Below are 22,290 nucleotides of genomic sequence, written 5' to 3'. Positions count from 1 at the left end.
AAAAAACCATCCAGTTAAACCAGTTGATGGCACAGCAGATAAACTAGAAGATTATATATATATATATATGTGTGTGTGCACATGAGTATCGAACAGAATGAAAATTATTACATATAGACCAAGGTAAAACATAAGAGGTTTCAAGGCGATAAGTCAATTGGGGGTACGATCTTGCCGTCCACCACCTCGTTGTATATCGAGAACTCGGAGAGATCAAGGTCGGGATATTTGCAAGCAAACTGCTCCAAAGCAGCGCCAAAGCCGGAAGTGAGAACTTGGGCAGCCTCAAGCTGAAGCTCGTCGATCTTCATCTTGAACCCACTGTTCTCTTCACGAACCTGGGTGACTTCAAGCTCGAGCTCGTCGGCCTTCTTCTTAAACCCGCTGTTCTCTTCGCGAACTCAGGCAAGCTCAGCAGCGGTTTCACTTAGTTCCTGGGAGGCCTTATCCTGATCTTGCTCAACCTTTCCCAGAAGGGTCTCCCTCTCGATTGACCTCTTCTCCAGGTTGGACATCTTTTGGGCGTCAGTTTTCTTTGCCTCCTCCAGCGCGGCAATTTTCTCCCTCAGAGGGACGATCCTGTTCTCCAGCTCGACGGCGTCCTGGAGTTTTTCATGAAGTTTCTTGCGCAACTCTTTGTTGTCTTTGCGCACGCTTTGGAGCTCGTCCTTGAGGGCGTTTTCTACCCGCGAAAACTCGAGGCCTTGCATCAGCATGTCGCATTTGGTCTTCTCAGCTTCGGCTTTCGCAGTGCTTGCCACCTCCTGATTGATCTGGTTATCAAGTTCGAACTTCTCCAAGGAGTCCCTTAGCCCTTCGCCGACGATTTGGGGAAGACAATCGTCAACCATGGCACTTAAGCGCACGGTGAAGGACTTCAAGGCTTCTTAAAGAGGGGCTGGGAGGCTTGAGGTTGCTGGAGGAGGTGGAGGTTGGTGCTCACCACCACCCTCACAAGGTTGGATGGCGGGGGGAGCTTCGAGGCGTGGTGGTGAGGCAGGGAGTTCTTCGGCGGCTTGGGAGGAGGCATGCGTATCAGCAAGTTGCTCAGGAGCGGCTTCAGCAACTGAGGCGTTTGAAACGAGAGCATCTCCAGCGGACTCGAATGGTGTGGAGGCGTTGGGGGGGTTCTCGATGAAGTTTGGGGTGGCGCTCTCAATTGCTGGGGGCTTGATCACAGCCATCCTTTTCCTTTTGCAGACTAGCCCATCCTCGGTGCTTTCGTCCGCCTCTTCGTCAGACACTACCCTGGGGGCTTTCCACTTGGCCTTCTTGAGGGGTAGTTTCTTGCGTTGGGGGGCTGGAAGAGCGGCAACTGCGGGTGGACCAGCTGGTGGAGATTGGCCCTGGGCGGCGGCGATCTCCGCAAAAGAGTTCGGGATCGTTTGGGAGCCCGCCGCAAGTTTATGGGACTTGGCTATGGCGCGTAGCTTAGCCATCCTATCCTTCCCCAGTATCTTATCTGCATTAGTGGCCCACAGTTACCAATCAGCACAAAATTTCGGCACTTAACAATGCACCAAAAGGTAAGCAATATAAGACAAGGCATGGGGAAAGTTAAAACTGCACACAAGTCAGAACAGCGACATCAAAGCAAAGGCAGGGCAATGCAAGTATAAGCTAAGGGAACTCAAGGACTTAAGGACGAACCTATATGGACGTCTAGCTGGCCTTCGAGGAACTCGTAGGCGATGATGAAGGAAGTGGGCAGAACCACGTTGGAAGAGGCAACTCTTTTCCAGAAACCGCACAAGTCCTTGTCGAGCTCTCCCATTTTTTCTGGCCCTCTGGCCTTCTTGAAGCTTGACTCTTTCTTTCCCTTGTTCACCCAATACAAGGGGAACCCGTCGAGAAGGGAAGGGTCTTGATCGCTGCAGCATACACGCACGAACTTCCCCTTCCAATCCTTATAGGATTGCTGGAAGATGGAGAGAATGGACCTCCCAGCGACCCCATTGAGGCTGACCCATAGACGATCGCCTGGGTTCTTCACCTCGAACAAGTAAAGGAACACATCCACCGAGGCCAGATGTCCCAAGTGTGTGCAGATGATTTGGTAAGCCCGTACGAACGCCCAGCTGTTGAGATGGAGCTGGGCGGGGGCTATGTCGAGCTCGGTCAAGAGCTCCCTCTCAAAGCGTGTGAAGGGAAACCGGAGCTTGACCTTCTTGAACATAGTGGTGTAAACGAAGCAGAAGGGGGCGTCGTCGCTCCCCTGATCGTCGGTGCAGATGGGCTCACCGGGAGGACAAGGGCGCACGAATACTTTGTCATTGTGCTCTTTGCTCAAAGAGAGGTGTTCCTTATCACCTTTCTTGAGACGAAGGATGTCGCGGTCAGAGTTGACGGATGAAGTCTCACCCAGCAAGGTTGCGGAGGCCCACGGATATTGTCGTTTGTAGTCTGGAAGAGGCTTCACCATCGCGCTGGTTTGTGGTAGGCTTGGTTGTGGTTGGCTAGGATGAGAGGACGCGGGTCTCGCGACTCGGTCGGAAGGGACGTTGGGACCCCTTGGGGGGTCGCGGGAAGAGGAAGGGTTTGCCGTACGGGTTTTCGCCGGAGGGTTGCAAGGAGATGGAGGAGGGTTTGGTGTGATTTTTGAACGAGTCATCGAGGAAGCTGCAAGAAGACGAAAAGGTATGAGAGTTCGTAAACAGAAAGACTCGACAGAAGAGGAGGAGAGGGAAGAACAAGAGGGGCTTGCAGAGAAAGGTTCAGAAACCCTAAACGTAGAAAAGAGAAAACAAAGCTGTTCCGTCCGGTTGACCGGGGCGTCTTCGTGCGCGACCTCAACCGTTAGCTAAGGACTCCTTCCCACTGATTGCCTGTGAATTCCTGCAAAAAAGAGGACAAAGAGGCGCCCTAGCGGCCGTTTGCACTCCGACGCTCAAGTCAGCCAACAAGAAACACCAAAAAACTGTCCACCCACGTATCTGAGCACCGCGTGTGGCACTCTGAAGGTGGTAAAAGAACTGTGTATATGTGTGTGTGTTGTCTCCTTCGGGCAAAAATGTTCTTCAGTCACTTGTACGTAATCTCAAAGCACGGGCAAGCAACTAGAGAGTTTCTCGTAAATTTTCCAAAAGTTCCAACCCTTTTTCCGACATTCCCAGCGCTATTTAAACTGCCCCAGCATTTAAAGCGCCTTAAAGCGCTTTTAATCTCTAACGTAACGCACTCATTAAAGCGCTTAATTACGAAACGTAGCGCATTTAAGACGTTGAAACGCTCGGGAGCCCTAATAGTACCAGAATGCTCGAAAGGGAAACTGTATTGAATATCTTTAATTACCTGGCACCTGACTAGAGGGTGTTTCTATTCTGGCATGGCTGTCGTACACGTGGAGGGCCTCACGACGCCATGACCCCATCTGGGGGCGTTTCTACCCATCTGGGGACGTTTCTACGTGTGAGTCCTCCTGCTTGGGAGTACTACTGCGCTAGGGGTGGCTTTTTGGGTTCCAACTCATGCCCCCAAGTATCTAGCCACTTACTCTGAGACCGTATCTGCCTTCCTCTCGCACCCTGCACCCGGTTATCCTGGGCGTGACCTTCCTCTTGGGTCGTATCTGTCCCGAAGGCGTCTCTGGGGCGGCAGGGGTACTTCACGAGTCAGGCTGCCCTTCACTGGTACTATCACTATGGCCTTGAAGCCACCTTTTCCTTCTCTTTATCACTTTCCCGAGATATCGGGTCCTGAGGCTTTCCCACGGCGTCGCTCCCTCCATGGTCTTTTCTACCCATGGGTATCGGGGAACCATACTGTGATTTGCCTTACTTTTACACTGTTTGATCTGGCCACACCCTGGCTAGGCGACGCCTCCACCCAGGCGACGCCTTGTCTTGGCGACGCCTTGCCTTGGCGACGCCTTGCCTTGGCGACGCCTTGCCTTGGCGACGCCTTGTCCTATCTTGGCGACGCTTCCTCCTGGCGTCTCTACACCTGGGCGACACCTTGAGTTGACTTTGACTTTCCAGTTGTTGACTTTGACTTAGTCAACGCCCTGATACGGGACGGTACACAAGCCCCCCAGTCTTAAGCCGAAGACTTGTCTTCAGCGCAAAGACTAAAGCCTTGCCCCCACCATCCGCGTACCTTCCTGATGACGTGTCATTCTCTGCTGACTCAGCAATTTTTCGAATTACTGATGCGACACTTTCTGAACCACTGGGTATTCTTAATGACCGATTGGACATTCCCTGAAATGGGGATGATAACACCTTTTGGGCTACCCTTGATCGCGCGCCACGTGGCCCATCGCGTGGTCCTCCTTTAGAGACCTTTGCGTTTCCCCTGGGCAATCGACCCTCTGACGCGTGGCCCGATCCTACGGCCCTTAGTTAGCGCCTCTTGAGTCGCGAAATGTAACGTTTAAGTTACTCCAAACCCCGCGCTCACCCTACTGTTACATTCATTCACTCTGCTACTTTGCCCTGTTCATCGCCTCCAAAACCTCTTCTCTCTGCAATTGCGATTCTCCCCTTCCTGCGCTCTTCTACCGCCTCCATTTCAACAGCAAAGGTATGGTTTCGAGCACTCTCAACTCTTCACTTTTGCCGCATTATCGGAAACTGCCTGGGACTGTCGTTATTCTCGTATTTTTCTGGATATTGTTTGTATGCTTCGTTGTTCCTCTCGCTTCCCTTCGTTCTCTTGTGGGTGGGGCGCTCCTAGGGTTCTTCCATTTTCCCCTTTTCTTCTCCCCAAACCCCTTTTCTCTGAACCCTTTCTTTCTCTTTTGATCTTCAGCATTGGCGTTGATGGCGAAAACCAAGACCACCGCGCCTCCCCCGCTCCCCAAGTCTCATTATAAGGGCGAATATGACTTGGCCCCCGACGAACTTCTGGACGAATGTTCCCTCCTGAACTCTGTTGAGGACGTGGAGGCTCATAGGGGGGACCCTGCCCTCTATAACTTCAATGCGTTCCACAAAAATCACGACTCCCAAGTCCTGGTAAGCCGGGTGCGACCTGGGATGCCCGTTTGTGGGGACTCACGGGATACTGGGGGATGTGCTTTCTTCTTCCTCTATCAGATGGTGCTCAAGAGGGTGGGCCTGCGTCTACTTGGGGGCCTTCTTGGCGGTGGCTCTTGAATGGCGCTCCCAGGCCAGAAACGCGGTCCTGCAAGCTCATACCCTCCAAGCCTTGGAAACGAAAGCATCTACTCTGGAGGAGGAAATGAGGACCCTGGGACGCCAGAACGAAGCCTATCAAACTTCCCTGAGACAAATGCAAGAGTCCAAAGCGGAAACAGAGAGGCGACTGGCAGAGGCATTGGAGCTCCAGGCAGGTTTCTACACTCGGGAAGTTGCTCTTCAAGTGCAGGTAGCGGGTCTTCAGGAAGTGGTCAAGGCGGATGCAGAAACTCACAAGGACCTGAAGGACCGTTGCTGTGAACAGGCTGCCAAGGTGGTGCGGATGGAGGAGGAAATGGCCACCCAGGCTAAAGCTATGGACCTTCTCCGAGTTGACTACGACAAACTGCAGGTCGAGGTTAGCCGGCTTCGCGTGGAGAAAGAGGCTCTGGAGAAGCAGGTGGCCTCTGGAGACGCCGCCATTGAGGAACTGGAGAAGGAGAAAAAGTCCCTTATCCAGGAGATGGCGGGTACCTTCGAGGAGGGGTTCCAAGAGGCCCTGACCCAGGCATCCTGCGAGAATCCTGGCGTCAACCTTTCAAACTGCGACCCCACACACCACGTAGTCGACGGGAAGGTCGTGCCCATGGACTTGAACGACTGAACTGCTGCTCCTCATCCGCCACCTTCCTCTTCAAGCTGAACTCTTCATTCTTTACCTTCGTTTTTTGATTTTATCTATCAAAACTTGTAATTCTTTGAACTATCCGCACTCTTGTTACTGATTTGGGACGTTCGCATGGTTGTGTTTATTTCTTTGTCACATACGATTTTGCCTATGGGATCTCATTCTCATCTTTTCCCTTCATGCGCTTCACTTACTTTATCTGGGTTCTGCCCATTTCTTTCACTTCGTTGGGCGGTTTGGTATGATTGGGTAAGGTCGCCCGCCAACCCTTACGCCCATGGAGAGGCTCACTAAGTGGCGCCGTATCGTCCACGGGACGTCTCTGATACCGAAAGGCTCTTTCTTTGATCTTTTAACGCTCGGCGCCCACGCCTAAGGAGAGGCCTGCTAAAGCAGCACCGTATCGTCCCCGGGTGTCTAAAACGCTGAGTGCTGTGGGGTTTTTGTTCCCTCCATGGTCTTTCCTGCCCATAGGTATCGGGGAACACCCTGCCAGTGACTCGCTGGCGTTTGGCGGTCTCGTCTCCCTCCATAGTCTTTCCTACCTGTGGGTATCGGGGAGGCGACGCCTGCGACTAACTTTGCCTTTCTCTGATTTCTTCTCCCTCCTCAGTCTTTCCTACCTGTGGGTATCGGGGAGGTAACGCCAGTCGGTATTTGGGTTGGCGACGCCCGCGACATCTCGCGCTGTCGTCGCCCTTTACGTCCTTCCTGGCAACGCCTCGGGCGTTACCTTTACTTCGACATTGACCTTAATTCTTGCCTTGGTCAACGCCTGATAACAGCGAAGAGCCCAAGGCTTTGCCTGTGCCACCACGTGGCGCTCCTTTGTATAGCTGATGGGACCTTCTGTCATTCGACTTGATCCACGTGGCGCTGCTTGCATGGTTGATGGGGTATCTAGTCACTTCATTTTCTGACTCCTGCTGTACCCTTGGCTCACTTTCGACGGTGCATCGTACCACTGGATATTCTGCTGATACGACGTTTTCTGATTTAAACCAGTGGTGCCAGCGTCATCCTTTCATCTTCTGCCACGTGTATCAATCGCACGGTGCATCCGTTCGCGTCGTTTGGCGCTCTAACCGCTTTATTTAACTCTTGAAACTCTGGAACTATCTTCACCATTTTCTCACTCTTCATAACCTACTTGCGTTCTTTCTCCTTGCACCCTTCCTTCTTGCACCCTTTCTTCTCTGTCGAAGGGTTGTTAACCTTCGCTCCCCTCGCTCAACTCTTGCATTTCTGGCCATCCTGCTCTTGTTAAAGAATGTCCTCGCACGATGCTTCCTCCAGGGTCCGTCCCAAAGACTTGTACCCTTAGGCCTCGAGTGAACTTCTTGATGAGTGTTCATGCTTGCTCTCCACCAGGGCCGTACGGGAACACAAAGGGGAGTTGTGTTCTTATGACCACCGGGCCTTCGCAAGGAGGCACGATGACGACATCGCTGTGCTCCCTTGCACTCTGGGGGAGCCAGTGTGTGGAGACGAACGGGCCAACGACGGGGTCCCTTTCTTTTACTTTTACCAGGTGGTGTTCAAGACCATCGGGGTGCGCTTACCCTTCTCCTGGTTTGAGAAGGAACTGCTGACGGAGATCAACGTTGCTCCGGCCCAGTTATATCCCAACAGCTGGGCCTTTGTCAAGGCCTTCGACGTTCTCTTCGGGTTTCTGGGTTGTGCACCCTCGGTTGACCTCTTTCTTCACTTCTTTGAGGTGAAGAGACAGAGACACAACCTCTGGGTAACTCTCAATAATGTGCCCGGGAGGGTTCTCTTCACACCCTTCCAGAGCTCGTTCACCGGGTGGAAAGGCCGGTTCTTCAAGATCTGCCGTACTGACCTTGTTCCCGACGCTCTGGATGGGTTTCCACTATACTGGGTGAGAGAGGAAAAGGCCCTCAAAGCCAAACCCCTCAAGAATCTGGCTCCAAGTGATCAAATAGCTTGCCGGATTCTTGCTGAGGCGGGAGGCTTTGACTCTGCTACAGTGATCAGCTTGGAGTTCAACGCTAGGACTCTTGAGAAGTACATATGTGAGAACCACTGCCTTAGGCAACTTCGGCCTTCGTTACTTTCTAACTGTGCCTGTCTTTCTTCACGGTGTCTCTAATACATCTGTTCCCTTTGTGCAGGTTCGAAAATAAGCCAAGAAAAGAGGACACGACTTACTCGAGCGCTGCGGGCTGGGAAAGGGGCTTCGCCTTCCTCCAGTGATGACTCTGATGAGCGCTGAGAAGTGGCTTGTTTGTGTTTTTGCATTTTGTACTGAACATTGCTTGTAACAACAACTTTTCAATATCATAACTCTTTACAACGCCACTTTACTTTGCTTATGCTTCATATACCGCGCGACTTCCTTTTGTCTCGTTCTGCCAACGATGCATGCTTTTACTTGGGCGACGCCTTCTTTCTGGGCGACGCCTTCTTCCTTGGCGACGCCATGGCCTAGGCGGCGCATCACATTACTTCTAACAAGGAAAGATAAAGGCTGAAAACCAAGGCACTTCTTTTTCTCAACTGGTTTTTCCATTTATTAGGGTGACCTCATTAAAAAACCCCCGAAAGGGAAAAAGAGCGTCCCCTTCAACTAAATTGTTACATGCTGCTTACATAAGTCAACTGAAATAAAATTTTAAGTTGGCTGCATTCCAACTGCGCGGGATAAGGCCTCCATCTAAAGTCTCCAGGTTGTACGAACCGTTGCCCTTAGCCTCGGTAACTCTGAAGGGCCCGGTCCACTTGGGAGACAGCTTATTCTCCAACTCGTAAGGGTGAGCTTTCCTCATCACTAGGTCGCCCACCTGAAACTGTCGCGGCTTTACTTTAGAGCTATATTGCCGCTCCACTCTTCTTTTCATCGCTTCAGCTTTTATTCTAGCTTCTTCCCTGGCCTCTTCTAGCAGATCTAGGTTTACCCGTCTCTCCTCATTAGATTCCTCCACCACGAAGTTTTGAAAACGCGGGAGCTTTCGTGTATTTCTACTGGAATCATCGCGTCCGACCCGTACACCAAACTGAACGGCGTCTCCATAGTAGAGGATTGGGGCGTGGTGTGGTATGCCCATACAATCCTTGGCACCTCTTCCGCCCACGCCCCTTTGGCCTTCTCTAACCTTCTTTTTAACCCCCTCAGCAGAACTATGTTTGCTGACTCTACTTGTCCATTGGTCTGGGGGTGTTCGACCGACGCGAACACTTGCTTGATTCCCACTTCAGCGCACAGATTTCTCAACTGCTGACTGGCGAACTGGGTCCCGTTGTCAGATATCAGGCGCCTGGGTACGCCAAAGCGACACACGATGTTTCTCCACATAAAATGCTGTACCTTATGCGCAGTGATTTGTGCCACGGGCTCTGCCTCTATCCACTTAGTGAAGTATTCTATGGCGACGATCAGATATTTCATCTGCCTGATTGCCAGTGGGAAAGGGCCCAAGATGTCAATTCCCCATGTGTGGAAAGGCCACGGGCTGTATATGGACCGCAACTCTTCTGGCGGCGCCTTGTGCCAATCGGCGTGCTTTTGGCATTGCTTACACCGCTGGGCGTGCCGTGCGCAATCCTCTTTCACTGTTGGCCAGAAGAAACCTGCGCGTATTACCTTGGAGGCTAAGGACCTTCCTCCTACATGGCTTCCGCAGATGCCTTCGTGTAGCTCCGCCATTATCCTGGTGCACTCATCGCCACTGACGCATGTTAGGATAGGGTGAGCGAAACCGTGCCTGAACAACACCCCATCCACCAAAGTATATCTTGCGGCATTTCTTTTGATTTTCTTACCCTCTTCAGGGTCCACTGGAAGGGCCCCATCCGCCAGGTATCGTTTATAGGGCGTCATCCAGGTGTCTCCCTTGGACAGGACACAAACCTGCATCTGCTCTTCATCAGACACACCCGCGTATATACTGATGCGGGGCGCCCTCTGCGTATCTTGGGTTAATGAGGAATGACTCCTCGGCCTTCCCCTTGATGCATAAATATGGAGGACATCCACCCTGTTGTCTTCCACGAATCGATGCGGAGCTTTGAGAGTCTCCTGGATCACTGTCCTCTGTCTACCCCCCTTGCCTGAGCTGGCCAGCTTTGCGAGCAGGTCGGCTCTGGCATTCTGCTCCCTCGGGACGTGTATTAACTCAAGAGCGTTGAACGCCCCTCTCAACAACTGGACGTATTTTAGATACGCCGCCATCTGGGGGTCCTTCGCCTGGAACTCACCCGACACCTTCCCCGTAATCAACTGGGAGTCGCTCTTCACTAGGAGGTTCTGTGCGCCCATCTCCTTGGCCAAGAGCATTCCTGCAATCAGGGCTTCATATTCTGCTTGGTTGTTACTTGCCTTGAAGGCAAAACGCAAGGCCTGCTCGATCAGTATGCCGTCGGGTCCTTCCAGCACTATTCCTGCACCACTCCCTTGTTGGTTTGAGGAGCCATCAACCGAGAGCAGCCACTGTGAACTCGCTTCCACCTCTTGCTCACCTCCGGGCGAAAGTTCTGCTACAAAATCCGCGTACACCTGCCCTTTGATGGATCCTCTAGGCTCGTACTGTATGTCGAATTCGGACAGCTCCACTGCCCAGCGTACCATCCTTCCTGCCACATCGGGTTTCTGCAGCACTTTCTGTATGGGGAGATTGGTCATCACTACCACCGTAAAACTGTGGAAGTAATGACGGAGCCTCCTAGCAGAAAACACTATCGCCAGCGCCGCCTTCTCCAGTGCTTGGTACCTTGTCTCAGCCCCCTGTAAGGCCTTGCTTGCAAAGTAGATGGGCTTCTGACTCTGGTCCTGCTCTTAGACCAACACAGAACTGATAGCCCGCTCCGTTACAGTAAAATACAACCGGAGGGGCACGCCCGTTACCGGCTTGCAGAGAACCGGTGGCGTCGCCAGGTACTCCTTCAGCTTAATGAAAGCCGCTTCGCACTCATCAGTCCAGGCAAAACGACTGTTTCTCTTGAGGCACTGGAAGTACGGGTGCCCCTTTTCTCCTCCGGCGGAAACAAATCTCAAGAGCGCCGCCATCCGCCCTGTCAACTGTTGCACCTCCTTTACCGATGTTGGGCTCCGCATGGCGATAATAGCCGCACATTTGTCGGGGTTCGCCTCTATTCCTCTCTCGGTGAGCAAAAAACCCAAGAACTTACCGGCCTCTACCCCAAAAACACACTTTTCGGGGTTCAACTTGAGGCGGTATTTGGATATTGTGTTGAACAACTCCTCGAGGTCTGCCATGTGCTGCGCCCTACTCTGCGACGCCACCACCATGTCGTCGACATAAGCGTACACATTCCTCCCAAGCATTGGCGCTAGGACCTTATCCATTAGCCTCTGGTACGTGGCGCCCGCATTTTTCAGCCCGAAGGGCATCACCTTATAACAGTAACTGCATGTCTCCGTCATGAATGCAGTTTTGCTCTCGTCCCTTGGGTGCATCTTGATTTGGTTGTACCCTGAGAAGGCATCCAGGAAGCTTAACACCTTGCTGCCGGACGCGCTGTCCACTAAGGCGTCGATGCTGGGCAACGGATAGGAATCCTTTGGGCACGCCTTGTTCAGGTCCGTGAAGTCAACGCACATTCTCCACTTTCCGTTCGCCTTTTTCACCAAGACGACATTGGCGAGCCACTCAGGGTACTGAATCTCCCTAATGTGGCCAGCACTCAGCAGTTTCTGCGTTTCGTCTCTCACCACCTGTTGTCGTTCCTCATTGAACTTCCTCCTTCTCTGACGCACGGGGCGGACCGTAGCGTCCATGCTGAGGTGGTGACACAGGAAATCAGGGTCGATGCCTGGCATATCCGAGGCGGACCATGCGAAGGCATCCAGGTGGCGCGAAATCACTTCTACCACCCCTTCCTGTTCTTCTGGGCTTAGCGAGCTTCCTAACCTGAAAGCTTTGCCGCCAATCTCCCTTTCTATGGCGTTAGCTGCAGGCTGCTCCTTGCTATCATCTTCAACGGACGCCGCCTCTTCGACAGGCGCCGCCTCTTCTACGGGCGCCGCGTCGTCAGGGCCTTCCTCCATTGGCACACCTGCCTTGGGCCTCGCCCTCTCTGCTATGGCCGCTTCGGGCGTCAACCCAACGGGCGTCGCCTCAACCATCGTCGTGTCCGCTCTTGGCGGACGTTCGTACACCATAAACACGCCTCTTTTCGTCTTCAGGCTGTTTTCATAGCATTTCCTCGCCTCCTCCTGGTCGGACCTGATGACTATCACCCGGCCACTCAGGTCCGGTAGCTTCATCTTCATGTGACGGGTGGAGGACACTGCACTCAGACGGTTTAACGCCGGTCTGCCCAGCAAAATATTGTAGGCAGAATTGGCGTTCACGACGAGGTACCGAATGCTCTCTGTACGGGAGGCCTCTCCGTCTGTGAACGTAGTCCTCAACTCCAGGTACCCCCGGACCTCTACCTGGTTATCCCCAAACCCATACAAACATCCCGTATAGGGACTCAGCATTTCGGGGGACAACCGTAACTTATTAAAGGTCGACAGAAACATGACGTCTGCCGAGCTTCCTTGATCAACAAGCACTCTGTGGACCTTCCTTCCAGCTGTGACAACTGAAATGACAACGGGATCGTTGTCGTGGGGCACCACATCTCGGAGGTCTCTTCTTGTGAACACAATATCTGACTCCCAGGGCTCCCCCGAGAGCCTCTCTTCGATTGAATTCACCCCCCTCGCGTATTTCTTCCGCTGGGAGGCGGTGGGTCCTCCGCTGGAAAAACCTCCAGCAATGGTGTGGACCTCGCCAAGCACAGGCATCTCGTGTGCTGGCTCATCTGCCGGCAGCGGCAGGGTGGCGGTCGTGGTGGAATCTGCGACATAATCTTTCAAAAACCCAGTCCTCACCAGCTCATCTAGCTGGTAGCCCAACGACAGGCAATTATCAATTTGGTGCCCGAAAGCCTCGTGAAATTCGCACCAAGAGTCTTTGCGGGGCCCTAACACCTTGTCGGTCTTCGCCGGTCGCCTCAGCCTCTCGGCTATGTTGGGTACGACGATCAAATCCTTCAACTCAACTACGAAGTTATACCTCGCCGGTCTTGCAGTTTCTCTGGCGGGGCGTTCACCTCCTGCGGGGCCCCGGGGCTGGGCCTTTCTGGCTTCGTAGGGGCGTCTCGCCTCTGGCTTCTTTCTCCCCGTCGTGGTCTCATTGACTCGGACGGGTTGAACTCGCGCTGGTCCCCTCGGGCGTGAGGGCACGGCGCTGGTGCGCTTCACACATACCTCCCCTTCCGAAGCAATATGCTCTACCGCCCTACGCCGTAATTCAGCGAAAGTCCTAGGGCGATTGCGGATAATAGATTCTCCAAAGGGGCCGAGGCATACGCCTTTCACAAATGCGTACACGATCATAGGCTCCTCTGTTGTACCAACCTTCACGACCTGGGCCCCGAAGCAATTGATATACTCCTTCAGGGTCTCCCCCTGATACTGCTTCACGTCAAACAGGTCGTAAGAGACCGGCGGCGGGGCCTTGTTGGCCAAATACTGTTCTCTGAATAACCGCGACAATTGGCGGAAAGACGTGATGTGGCCCTCGGGGAGGCTAATGAACCAGTCCATAGCCATCCCGGTCAGGGTGCTCATGAAGAGCTTGCACTTGGCAGCATCAGAACCGCCTATCAGGACCATCTGCGTGTGAAATGCAGCCAGGTGCGTCTCTGGGTCCTCCATCCTGGTGAAGATCACCTTGGGTCCCGCGAACGTGTTCGGGATCGCTGCGTCCAGGATCTCCTGTGAGAAAGAAGTGGAAAACTCCCTTGGTGGGGACTGGTTCTCCATCTCGTCATGCCCAGGCCGCCTCCTATCGTTTCTCAAGCCCTGACGCAACTCCTCATTCACACGGTGGAGCTCTTCGTTCCGCTCATGCAAGGCGTCAAGGTCTGCCTGCATGCGCTCCTGCTCCATTTTCGAATCCGCCATGTCCTGCTGCAGCCCCCTCATTATTTCCAGGACCTGCTGCATGGATAGGTCTGTTGGGGCTGCGCGCGCTGCTCTTCGTCTGGTGGGGGCCATTGTCGCTCCAAACTCCTTCACCGTTACTGTAATTTGATTAACCTTCTCGAACTTGTGATGGGACTGATGTTTTATATCGGCCTCACGGTGGGCGCCAAATGTTCCGTCCGGTTGACCGGGACGTCTTCGTGCGCGACCTCAACCGTCAGCTAAGGACTCCTTCCCACTGATTGCCTGTGAATTCCTGCAAAAAAGAGGACAAAGAGGCGCCCTAGCGGCCGTTTGCACTCCGACGCTCAAGTCAGCCAGCAAGAAACACCAAAAAACTGTCCACCCACGTATCTGAGCACCGCGTGTGGCACTCTGAAGGTGGTAAAAGAACTGTGTATATGTGTGTGTGTTGTCTCCTTCGGGCAAAAATGTTCTCCAGTCACTTGTACGTAATCTCAAAGCACGGGCAAGCAACCAGAGAGTTTCTCGTAAATTTGCCAAAAGTTCCAACCCTTTTTCCGACATTCCCAGCGCTATTTAAACTGCCCCAACATTTAAAGCGCCTTAAAGCGCTTTTAATCTCTAACGTAACGCACTCATTAAAGCGCTTAATTACGAAACGTAGCGCATTTAAGACGTTGAAACGCTCGGGAGCCCTAATAGTACCAGAATGCTCGAAAGGGAAACTGTATTGAATATCTTTAATTACCTGGCACCTGACTAGAGGGTGTTTCTATTCTGGCATGGCTGTCGTACACGTGGAGGGCCTCACGACGCCATGACCCCATCTGGGGGCGTTTCTACCCATCTGGGGACGTTTCTACGTGTGAGTCCTGCTGCTTGGGAGTACTACTGCGCTAGGGGTGGCTTTTTGGGTGCCAACTCATGCCCCCAAGTATCTAGCCACTTACTCTGAGAGCGTATCTGCCTTCCTCTCGCACCCTGCACCCGGTTATCCTGGGCGTGACCTTCCTCTTGGGTCGTATCTGTCCCGAAGGCGTCTCTGGGGCGGCAGGGGTACTTCACGAGTCAGGCTGCCCTTCACTGGTACTATCACTATGGCCTTGAAGCCACCTTTTCCTTCTCTTTATCACTTTCCCGAGATATCGGGTCCTGAGGCTTTCCCACGGCGTCGCTCCCTCCATGGTCTTTCCTACCCATGGGTATCGGGGAACCATACTGTGATTTGCCTTACTTTTACACTGTTTGATCTGGCCACGCCTTGGCTAGGCGACGCCTCCACCCAGGCGACGCCTTGTCTTGGCGACGCCTTGCCTTGGCGACGCCTTGTCCTATCTTGGCGACGCTTCCTCCTGGCGTCTCTACACCTGGGCGACACCTTGAGTTGACTTTGACTTTCCATTCGTTGACTTTGACTTAGTCAACGCCCTGATACGGGACGGTACAAAAGCAGAGAAAACATCCCACAACGTATGCTCCAGACAGGTAATGGATGATGCAAACCGATTAAAATGCAGCAAATATCAGTATAAGTGATAAAAAAGTTACCTTTAGATGATCAGAAGAGTATTCAGAAAGATGGTGGTTGGGGGAATCGGAGCGTTCGCTGGAGCGTTTCGAGAGTTTGAAGAGAGGTAGAAGATAATGAAACAGTGAAATGGCGCGAAGTATTTAAGAATTTCGAACGTTGAGAGAAGCGCAAACGATAGTGAATAATGGCCGTTGATGACTCCACGTGTCGAATGATCAAAGAAGTTGGTGAAATGTAAAGTCAGTGAACAGTATGAGCGCCAACGCGCAAAAGCCACGTAGGCCGCCGGATTTAAACCTCTTTAGTCTCTTCGCTGAACAAGTCGCAGCTCGACACTGGGGGGCTTGTGTATTGACCAGGTCATCGGGTGTGATGATGTGTCTAGCACGTGACTATGTGGGGCGTGCTCAGCGAAACACGTGGACAAGAGAAAGATGAATGGTTCAGAAGTGAGCGTAGTCGCCGGTTCATGGAACTGGCGTTCTGTAGTGAACATGGTCGGTGGTCGCCGGGTTTATGTGTCATCGACGTGTTAGGCAACGGGAGATCAGGTGGTCTGACGCCGCCGCGAGAAGCACATCGCTGGATTTCCCAGTAAACTCAGTTGAAGCTGCTGAAGGCTCAGAAGAGTAAGTTCAAGCGTATAATTTCAGTAGGATGATTGTTGCGCCAGCATAGGGCGTGAACGGCGTGTGGGCTGAAGGGAACAACTTGCCTATCAGCGACAGGATTCCCAGAGTGGACATTCGTTGATGGCAAGGTTTCCTCAGCTGGAACATGCATGGCGCAGCGATAAGGAGGGTGCCATTAGCGACAAGCGATATCACAGAGATGGTGCACTTTGCTGCACCCGATACTCGCCTTGTCGGGTGGTGTTCTGGAGCATATTGCGTGCTAGCTTGCTCCTTGAGAAGGAGACTTAGCCGCGCGACTGGTTGCTACACAGAAATGACGCTCAAGTTACCTCAACCGAGATGACGACACGTGTAGGGTTGGATGCTACCTGTTATCCCAACCCAGATGATGACACGTGTAGGGCTGGGTGCAATAGAGAAATGACGCTCGAGTTATCCTAGCTCAGATGATGATACGTGTAGGGCTCGGCGCTACCTGCTATCCCAGCCCAGATGGTGACACGTGCAGAGCTGGATGCGAGCCATGCGTCCAAAAGCATAACGACCTGGAGAGAGAAGAAACCTAGCTATAAAGGTAAACTTAACAGAATTTGCAGAGGTACGTTTTCATTACGGCTCATTGCTAGGGTTGTGTGCCTTTAGTACGGTTCTGCAGAGCATATTTTCTCTCAGTTTCTTGGCTGTTCTTTTTACTGACTTGAGCGTCGGAGCGCCACCGGCCGCAGAGGCGCCACCTTGTGTTTTCAGGTTCTCAGAGAGGCTTTCTGTGGTGTGGACCTGAAGGGCACGTGGAGTCAAGCTGGTGAGGAGTTCGTGACGAGGCAACGCTCTAACGCTAAGTCAACCGGCAGGATTAGCTTTATATGCATCATTTTTAGAAGCAAGAAACAAAGTCCATGTATATCTTGAAAAGTCATCAACAATTACCAAAGCATAATAATTTCCAGCTAAGCTAGCAGTCCTAGATGGTCAAAACAAGTCCATATGCAAAACATCCAAAGCCTTATTTGTAGAAACCATATCTTTTGATTTAAAGGTAGTTCTAATCTGTTTGCCCTTTACACAACCATCACACAATCTGTTATTTTGAAATTTTATGTTTGGTAAACCAGAAACAAGTTCCTTAGATTTTAGCTTATTCAAGTGATTTGTGTGAATATGAGCTAGCCTTCTATGCCACAACCATGACTCATCACTTTTAGATAACAAACACTCATTTTCAGAACAGCTCTTTATAATATCTAAGAGATAGATGTTGTTTACCCTTTTTCCAGTGAACAGCACCTTACCAGAAATTTCATTTGAGATTGTACAAGTGTTGGCTTCGAAATTGACCTTGTATCCCTTGTCACACAGCTGGCTAATGCTTAGAAGACTATGTTTTAGCCCTTCAACATACAGTACATTCTCAATAGTGGTTGAGTCTTTAGTACCAACATCTCCTCTTCCAAGAATTTTTCCTCTATTGTTGTCCCCATATGTGACATGCCCTTCAGCTTTGAGTTTCAGATTTATGAACTGAGTCACATCACCAATCATGTGCTTTGAGCAGCCACTGTCCAGGTACCACTGGTTTTTCCTGCTGTTTTTCTGCAACAAAACAGATTTAGCACATATGGTACCCCTTTAGTCTAGGGTCCAACATGATTAATACCTTTCCTTAGGAAGCCATTTGGCCAATCCTTTAGGAACAAGGTACCTCCTAGCTTTACATGTTCTAGATACATGACCAGACTTCATACAATAAAAACATGTTGCAGTATGCATTGTTTTTGAACAACTAAAAGAAGAAAAACCTGTTTTGGAAGGAACAAAGAAACTGGATAGCTTTTTCACATTACTTTTCATTCCAGGATTATATCCTAGACCATTTTTATTAAAAACAACATTCTGTGAACCTAATAAGGTTTCAAGACTTTCTCTTCCTTTAGTGAAATTTGAAAGTGTTTTTAACAAATATTCAACTTGTTTTTCTAGCTTCTTACAATTATCACAGGTTTTAATTGATGCATGAAAACAAGTTAATTTAAGGCTAACCAATTCAGTTTTAGCTTTGTGTAATTCTTCTTCAAGAACTTTGACCTTAGGTTCAAGTACCCTATTTACTCTATTCAATTTGTTGCAAATTATAGCTAACCTGTTTGCTTCATCATGTGTTTCCTTAAAGGCTATTAACAGTGATCATAGTTTTCAGAATCAGTGGAAAAATCACTTACTGAATCAGAGTTGGATCCTTCATCATTCACCATGAAGCACAAATTTGCTTCTTCACTTTCAGTTGAGGAATTACTAGATGAGGATACATCATTTTCTTCCCATGTGATGTATGCTCTTCTACCTTTGCCTTTTTCACTCTTCTTGCTTGCTAATTTTTCTTTATTTTGATTGTTTGGACAATCAGCTTTTATATGAGCTGTTTTACCACATCCAAAGCACGTGTAATTGGAAGAATTTGAATCATTAGGTTTGGAGTACCTCTTTCTTTTGCTGACTTCTGTCACAGTTTTTCTTTCTAAGAAACCTGCTGAATTTTCTGGTGAGCAGACTCACAGTCTCATCATGTTCAGGATCAACTTCTTCCTCACTTGTATCATGTTCCATGGTAGTTTTCAGAGCAATACCTTTGGCCTTCTTCTCCACAGTTTCTTGTTCTTTCAATCTTTTCAGCTCTATTTCATGCTCTATCAGCTTTCCAAAAAGTGCAGCAGTGGACATCTTGGATAAATCTCTGGATTCTGAGATTGTTGTTACCTTAGGCTGCCAGCTCCTATCAAGGCATTTTAGCACCTTTAGGTTAAGCTCTTCCTTGTCAAAGACTTTACCAAGGCCAGTGAGGTGATTTACAATATGTGTAAATCGTTTCTGCACATCTGCAATACTTTCTTCTGATTGCATTCTGAACAGCTCGTACTCCTGAATTAGTGAGTGCTTCTTTCCCGTTTCACATCATCAGTCCCTTCATGAGTTACCTCTAGTACATCCCACATCTCCTTAGCTGAGTTACATTGAGAGACTCTAAAGAACTCATCCATATTCAGTGCAGAGGTGATAATATTCTTGGCTAAGGAGTCATATTGGGCCTTCTTCTTCTCGGTTTCACTCCATTCAGACCAAGGCTTCTTTATTGTTTCATCTTTGACAACTTGCATAGGTATAAAAGGTCCACTGACCACTGCATCCCAGATTCCCATGTCAATAGACTCCATAAAGATCTTCATCCTGATTTTCCAGAAAACATAGTTAACACCACCAAACATAGGAGGTCTATTAATAGACGCACCTTCAGCAAAAGGCATTTTAAACTCAGACATCATGCACACACTTGAGCAAAATACAAGCCCTTGCTCTTGATACCAATTGTTGGGTCTATTAGTGTCTAAGTTCAAGAGGGGAGGGGTGAATTGAGCTTATAAAATTTTCGCAAGAACAAACAATTTTCAGTATATCAGAGGCAAAAGAACAAATTGTTTTTACATGAAATAGATTGATTTTTCATAGCAGTCTAGCACAATTTGAATTTGTTCAAATTAAAATTGTAATCAACAGAGAGTTATAACAGAATCAGATTGGTTAGATTTTATGAGTATGAAGAATACAGCTGATCCTGCCGGTTGACTCGAGTGCAAGAGTCTTGCCACGTCAAAGGTATCTTCTCTCGATCAGCTTCGCACCACGTTAGCTTCCATCCTTCACACCTCGATTCTCCGCAAGAACCTGAAAAAGACAGAGTGGCTCCGCTGCGGCCGATCGCGCTCCGACGCTCAAGTCAGTGACGGAATCACCAAATACTAAGAGAGAAAAGCTAAAACTCAAGGAACCGTGCAAATGCTCTCTCAGCGTACTCAAGTGTTCTCAAAAGCGTAAAGAAGTGTTCTAAACGCGCGTACCTCAGAAGTTCGTTAGAGTTCCTTATATACCTAAGCACTTTCTCTCTCTTGACGGTTACACCTCTGGACACGTGGCTCACATCAAGCTGTACACGTGTCACCATCTGGAGCCACCTTCTACTTGAGCGTCACCTCTACTCTTCAAGCTATTCGACTAAGTTACCCATGCGAGGAGTAACTACAGCTTCCTTGGAGCGCGACCCCTTAAGCGGCGAATACGGGGTGTTATCATGTACACCTTCTCTGTGGTCTCGCCTGCTGCTATCACGATCTGCTTTACTTGCACATCGTGCATGTTCTGGTAAACTATTCCCCCTTGCCTCGACCTCTGGCTAGGGAATGATCATCTGATAACTTCGTCCTACGTACTCGTACCCCTTGAAGGCCCAAAACAAGCCTTCCTGATCCTTCGGTGATGTCCCCCTTTCGGCGGTCTCTCACCACTTGGTCGCCTAAGCTCACATACGGCGACTATGACACAAGCCTAGTGACCGCCGGTTAGATATGCTAGAGATCGGAGAACGCCAACTTAACGATTGGCGACTACACAGACTTCCCGATGTACTTCCCTTCTGTCAGCCAGGTGTTCCGCTCAACACGCCTATATTATCGCTTGCTTCCAAGTCATCACTTCCGACTACCTGGTCGATACACAAGCCCCCCAGTCTTAAGCTGAGACTTGACCAGCGAAAAGACTAAGAGGTCACGTCATCGTCGATCTACGTGGCGCTGGTACGGATTTCTGTACGTCCTTACCCTCTGCTTTTCTGACGCTCCACCAACCTCTTTTTCCATCACTCGACACGTGGCTTCATCAACGTTCGTCTTCAGCTGTCGTTTGCGCTTCCGAAAACGTTCGAAAAACCCTTAAACCCTTTGCGCTTCCACTGTTCCATCATCTTTCTTCACTCTCAAGCGTTCTAAGTATTTTCTCTGCGAACCACGAAGCTTCTCGTCACTCTCAATCTCCAACTTTCTTCAATGCTCATCCGATCACAAAAAGGTAGCCCTTTTACTCCTTCTATGGATATTTGATGCATTTTAATCGGTTTGCATCATCCATTATTTGTCTGAAGCATACGTTGTGGGCTGTTTTTTCCTTTTCTCCTTTTCTTGTAACCTAAAGCTTCGTTCTTCGTAACGTTTATCCCAGTGAACCCCTTTTTGCTCGTCCTGTCTTCTTCGTCCTCAATCGAGTCGTTCTCTTTTGTCCTCATTTCATCCCTTTCTCTTTCCTTTGCAGTTCCTGCGATGGCTCACACGAAGTCCACCGCGAACCCTCCTCCTTCATTGCGAAACCCTCCACCCCAAGCGCGTAGGGTTGCTCTTGAGGCAAATCCTCCACCAGCGCGCAACCCACCACGAGCCTCTGGTGCTCCCTCTAATCAGGCTGAGAGGCCTACTTCTTCTCACGCCAATCCCACTCAGGCAACTCCACCAGTCGCCGGAGGAGCCTCCCTTCCTCCACGAGACTATAAAGAACTCTACCCTTGGGCCACCCCAATTCTGCTGAAAGAGACGTCCTCAATAAACACCGAGTTGGGCGTGCACTGATTGCGGAAAGGGGACCAAGCCGACCTCTCCTTCCACAAAGAGCACGATAGCAAAATGACCGTGCTGCCCTACCTCCCGGGGGAACCGATCTACGCGGAGAATAAGGGGAATGTACCGCCCTGGTAGTCGGAAGTGATGACGTGGCATCAAGCTACAGTATAGGCGTGTTGACGAGGCGCCAGGTTGGCAGAAGGGAAGGAAGTCGGGGGGCTCGTGAAGTCGCCAGTTATGAAGTTGGCGTGCTCCGATCTCCAGCATACCAGAACCGGCGGTCACCGGGTTAAAGATGAAGTCGCCAGATGTAAACTCAGGCGACCAAGTGATTAGAGATCGCCGGAGCAAGCACATCGTCGAAGATGAAGGTGGTGCAGATTATGAAGGTGTACGAAGGCACCCTAGCTCGCCAATCCCAGTAGAGATCGCGCTCCAAGTTAGCGCCCAAGTCAAGGAGGCTCCAGTTGATGGCACGTGTACGACTGGATGCGAGCCACGTGTCCAGGTGCGTAACTGCCAGGAGAGAGAAAGTGACCAGGTATATAAGGGTTTCCCAACGAACTTTCGAGGTACGCACGTTCAGATTGTCTTCTTTACGCTTGCGAGTTCTTGAGCATACTGTGAGAGAGAGAACTGGTTCACGGTTCCTTCAGAGTTCTTGAGTGTTACTCTTGAAGTATTTGGTGGTTCAGTCACTGACTTGGGCGTTGGAGTGCGATCGGCCGCAGCGGTGCCGCTCTGTTCTTTTGCAGGTTCTTGAGGTGGATCGTGACGAAGGACGGAGGTTGAAGCGGTGCACACGTCGATCCAAGTCTGACGAGGCAAGTTCCAACGTTCTGGTCAACAGGCAGGATCATCAGGCGCCCACCGTGGGGCCGTGTAAAACCTGTTCCCATCCACAGCGTGAGTTCTTGGAGATTTTCGTAGTTTTCTGTGTGGTTGTGTGCTGGTGCAACCGCTCTTCGCTGTTCATCTGAATTTTGTTCGGTATTTTCGCGT

The 22,290-nt window shown here is 50.6% G+C and overlaps 1 protein-coding gene across 1 annotated transcript in view; it reads right to left on the bottom strand.

The window, feature by feature from the left end:
• Positions 1-887: 887 nt before the first annotated feature.
• The window catches only part of LOC137834102 (uncharacterized), a 29,261-nt gene continuing 7,858 nt past the window's right edge, over positions 888-22,290 (bottom strand). Inside the window, exon 3 of the mRNA XM_068642167.1 lies at positions 888-1,462. Within this exon, the coding sequence (XP_068498268.1) occupies positions 888-1,462 (575 nt within the window). The remainder of the gene's footprint in view (positions 1,463-22,290) is intronic.

This window comes from Phaseolus vulgaris, chromosome 5, assembly GCF_000499845.2.
Source record: "Phaseolus vulgaris cultivar G19833 chromosome 5, P. vulgaris v2.0, whole genome shotgun sequence".
NCBI lineage: Eukaryota > Viridiplantae > Streptophyta > Magnoliopsida > Fabales > Fabaceae > Phaseolus > Phaseolus vulgaris.
The sequence above is the reverse complement of the archived record's forward strand: the minus strand, read 5'-3'. Positions and strand labels throughout refer to the sequence as shown.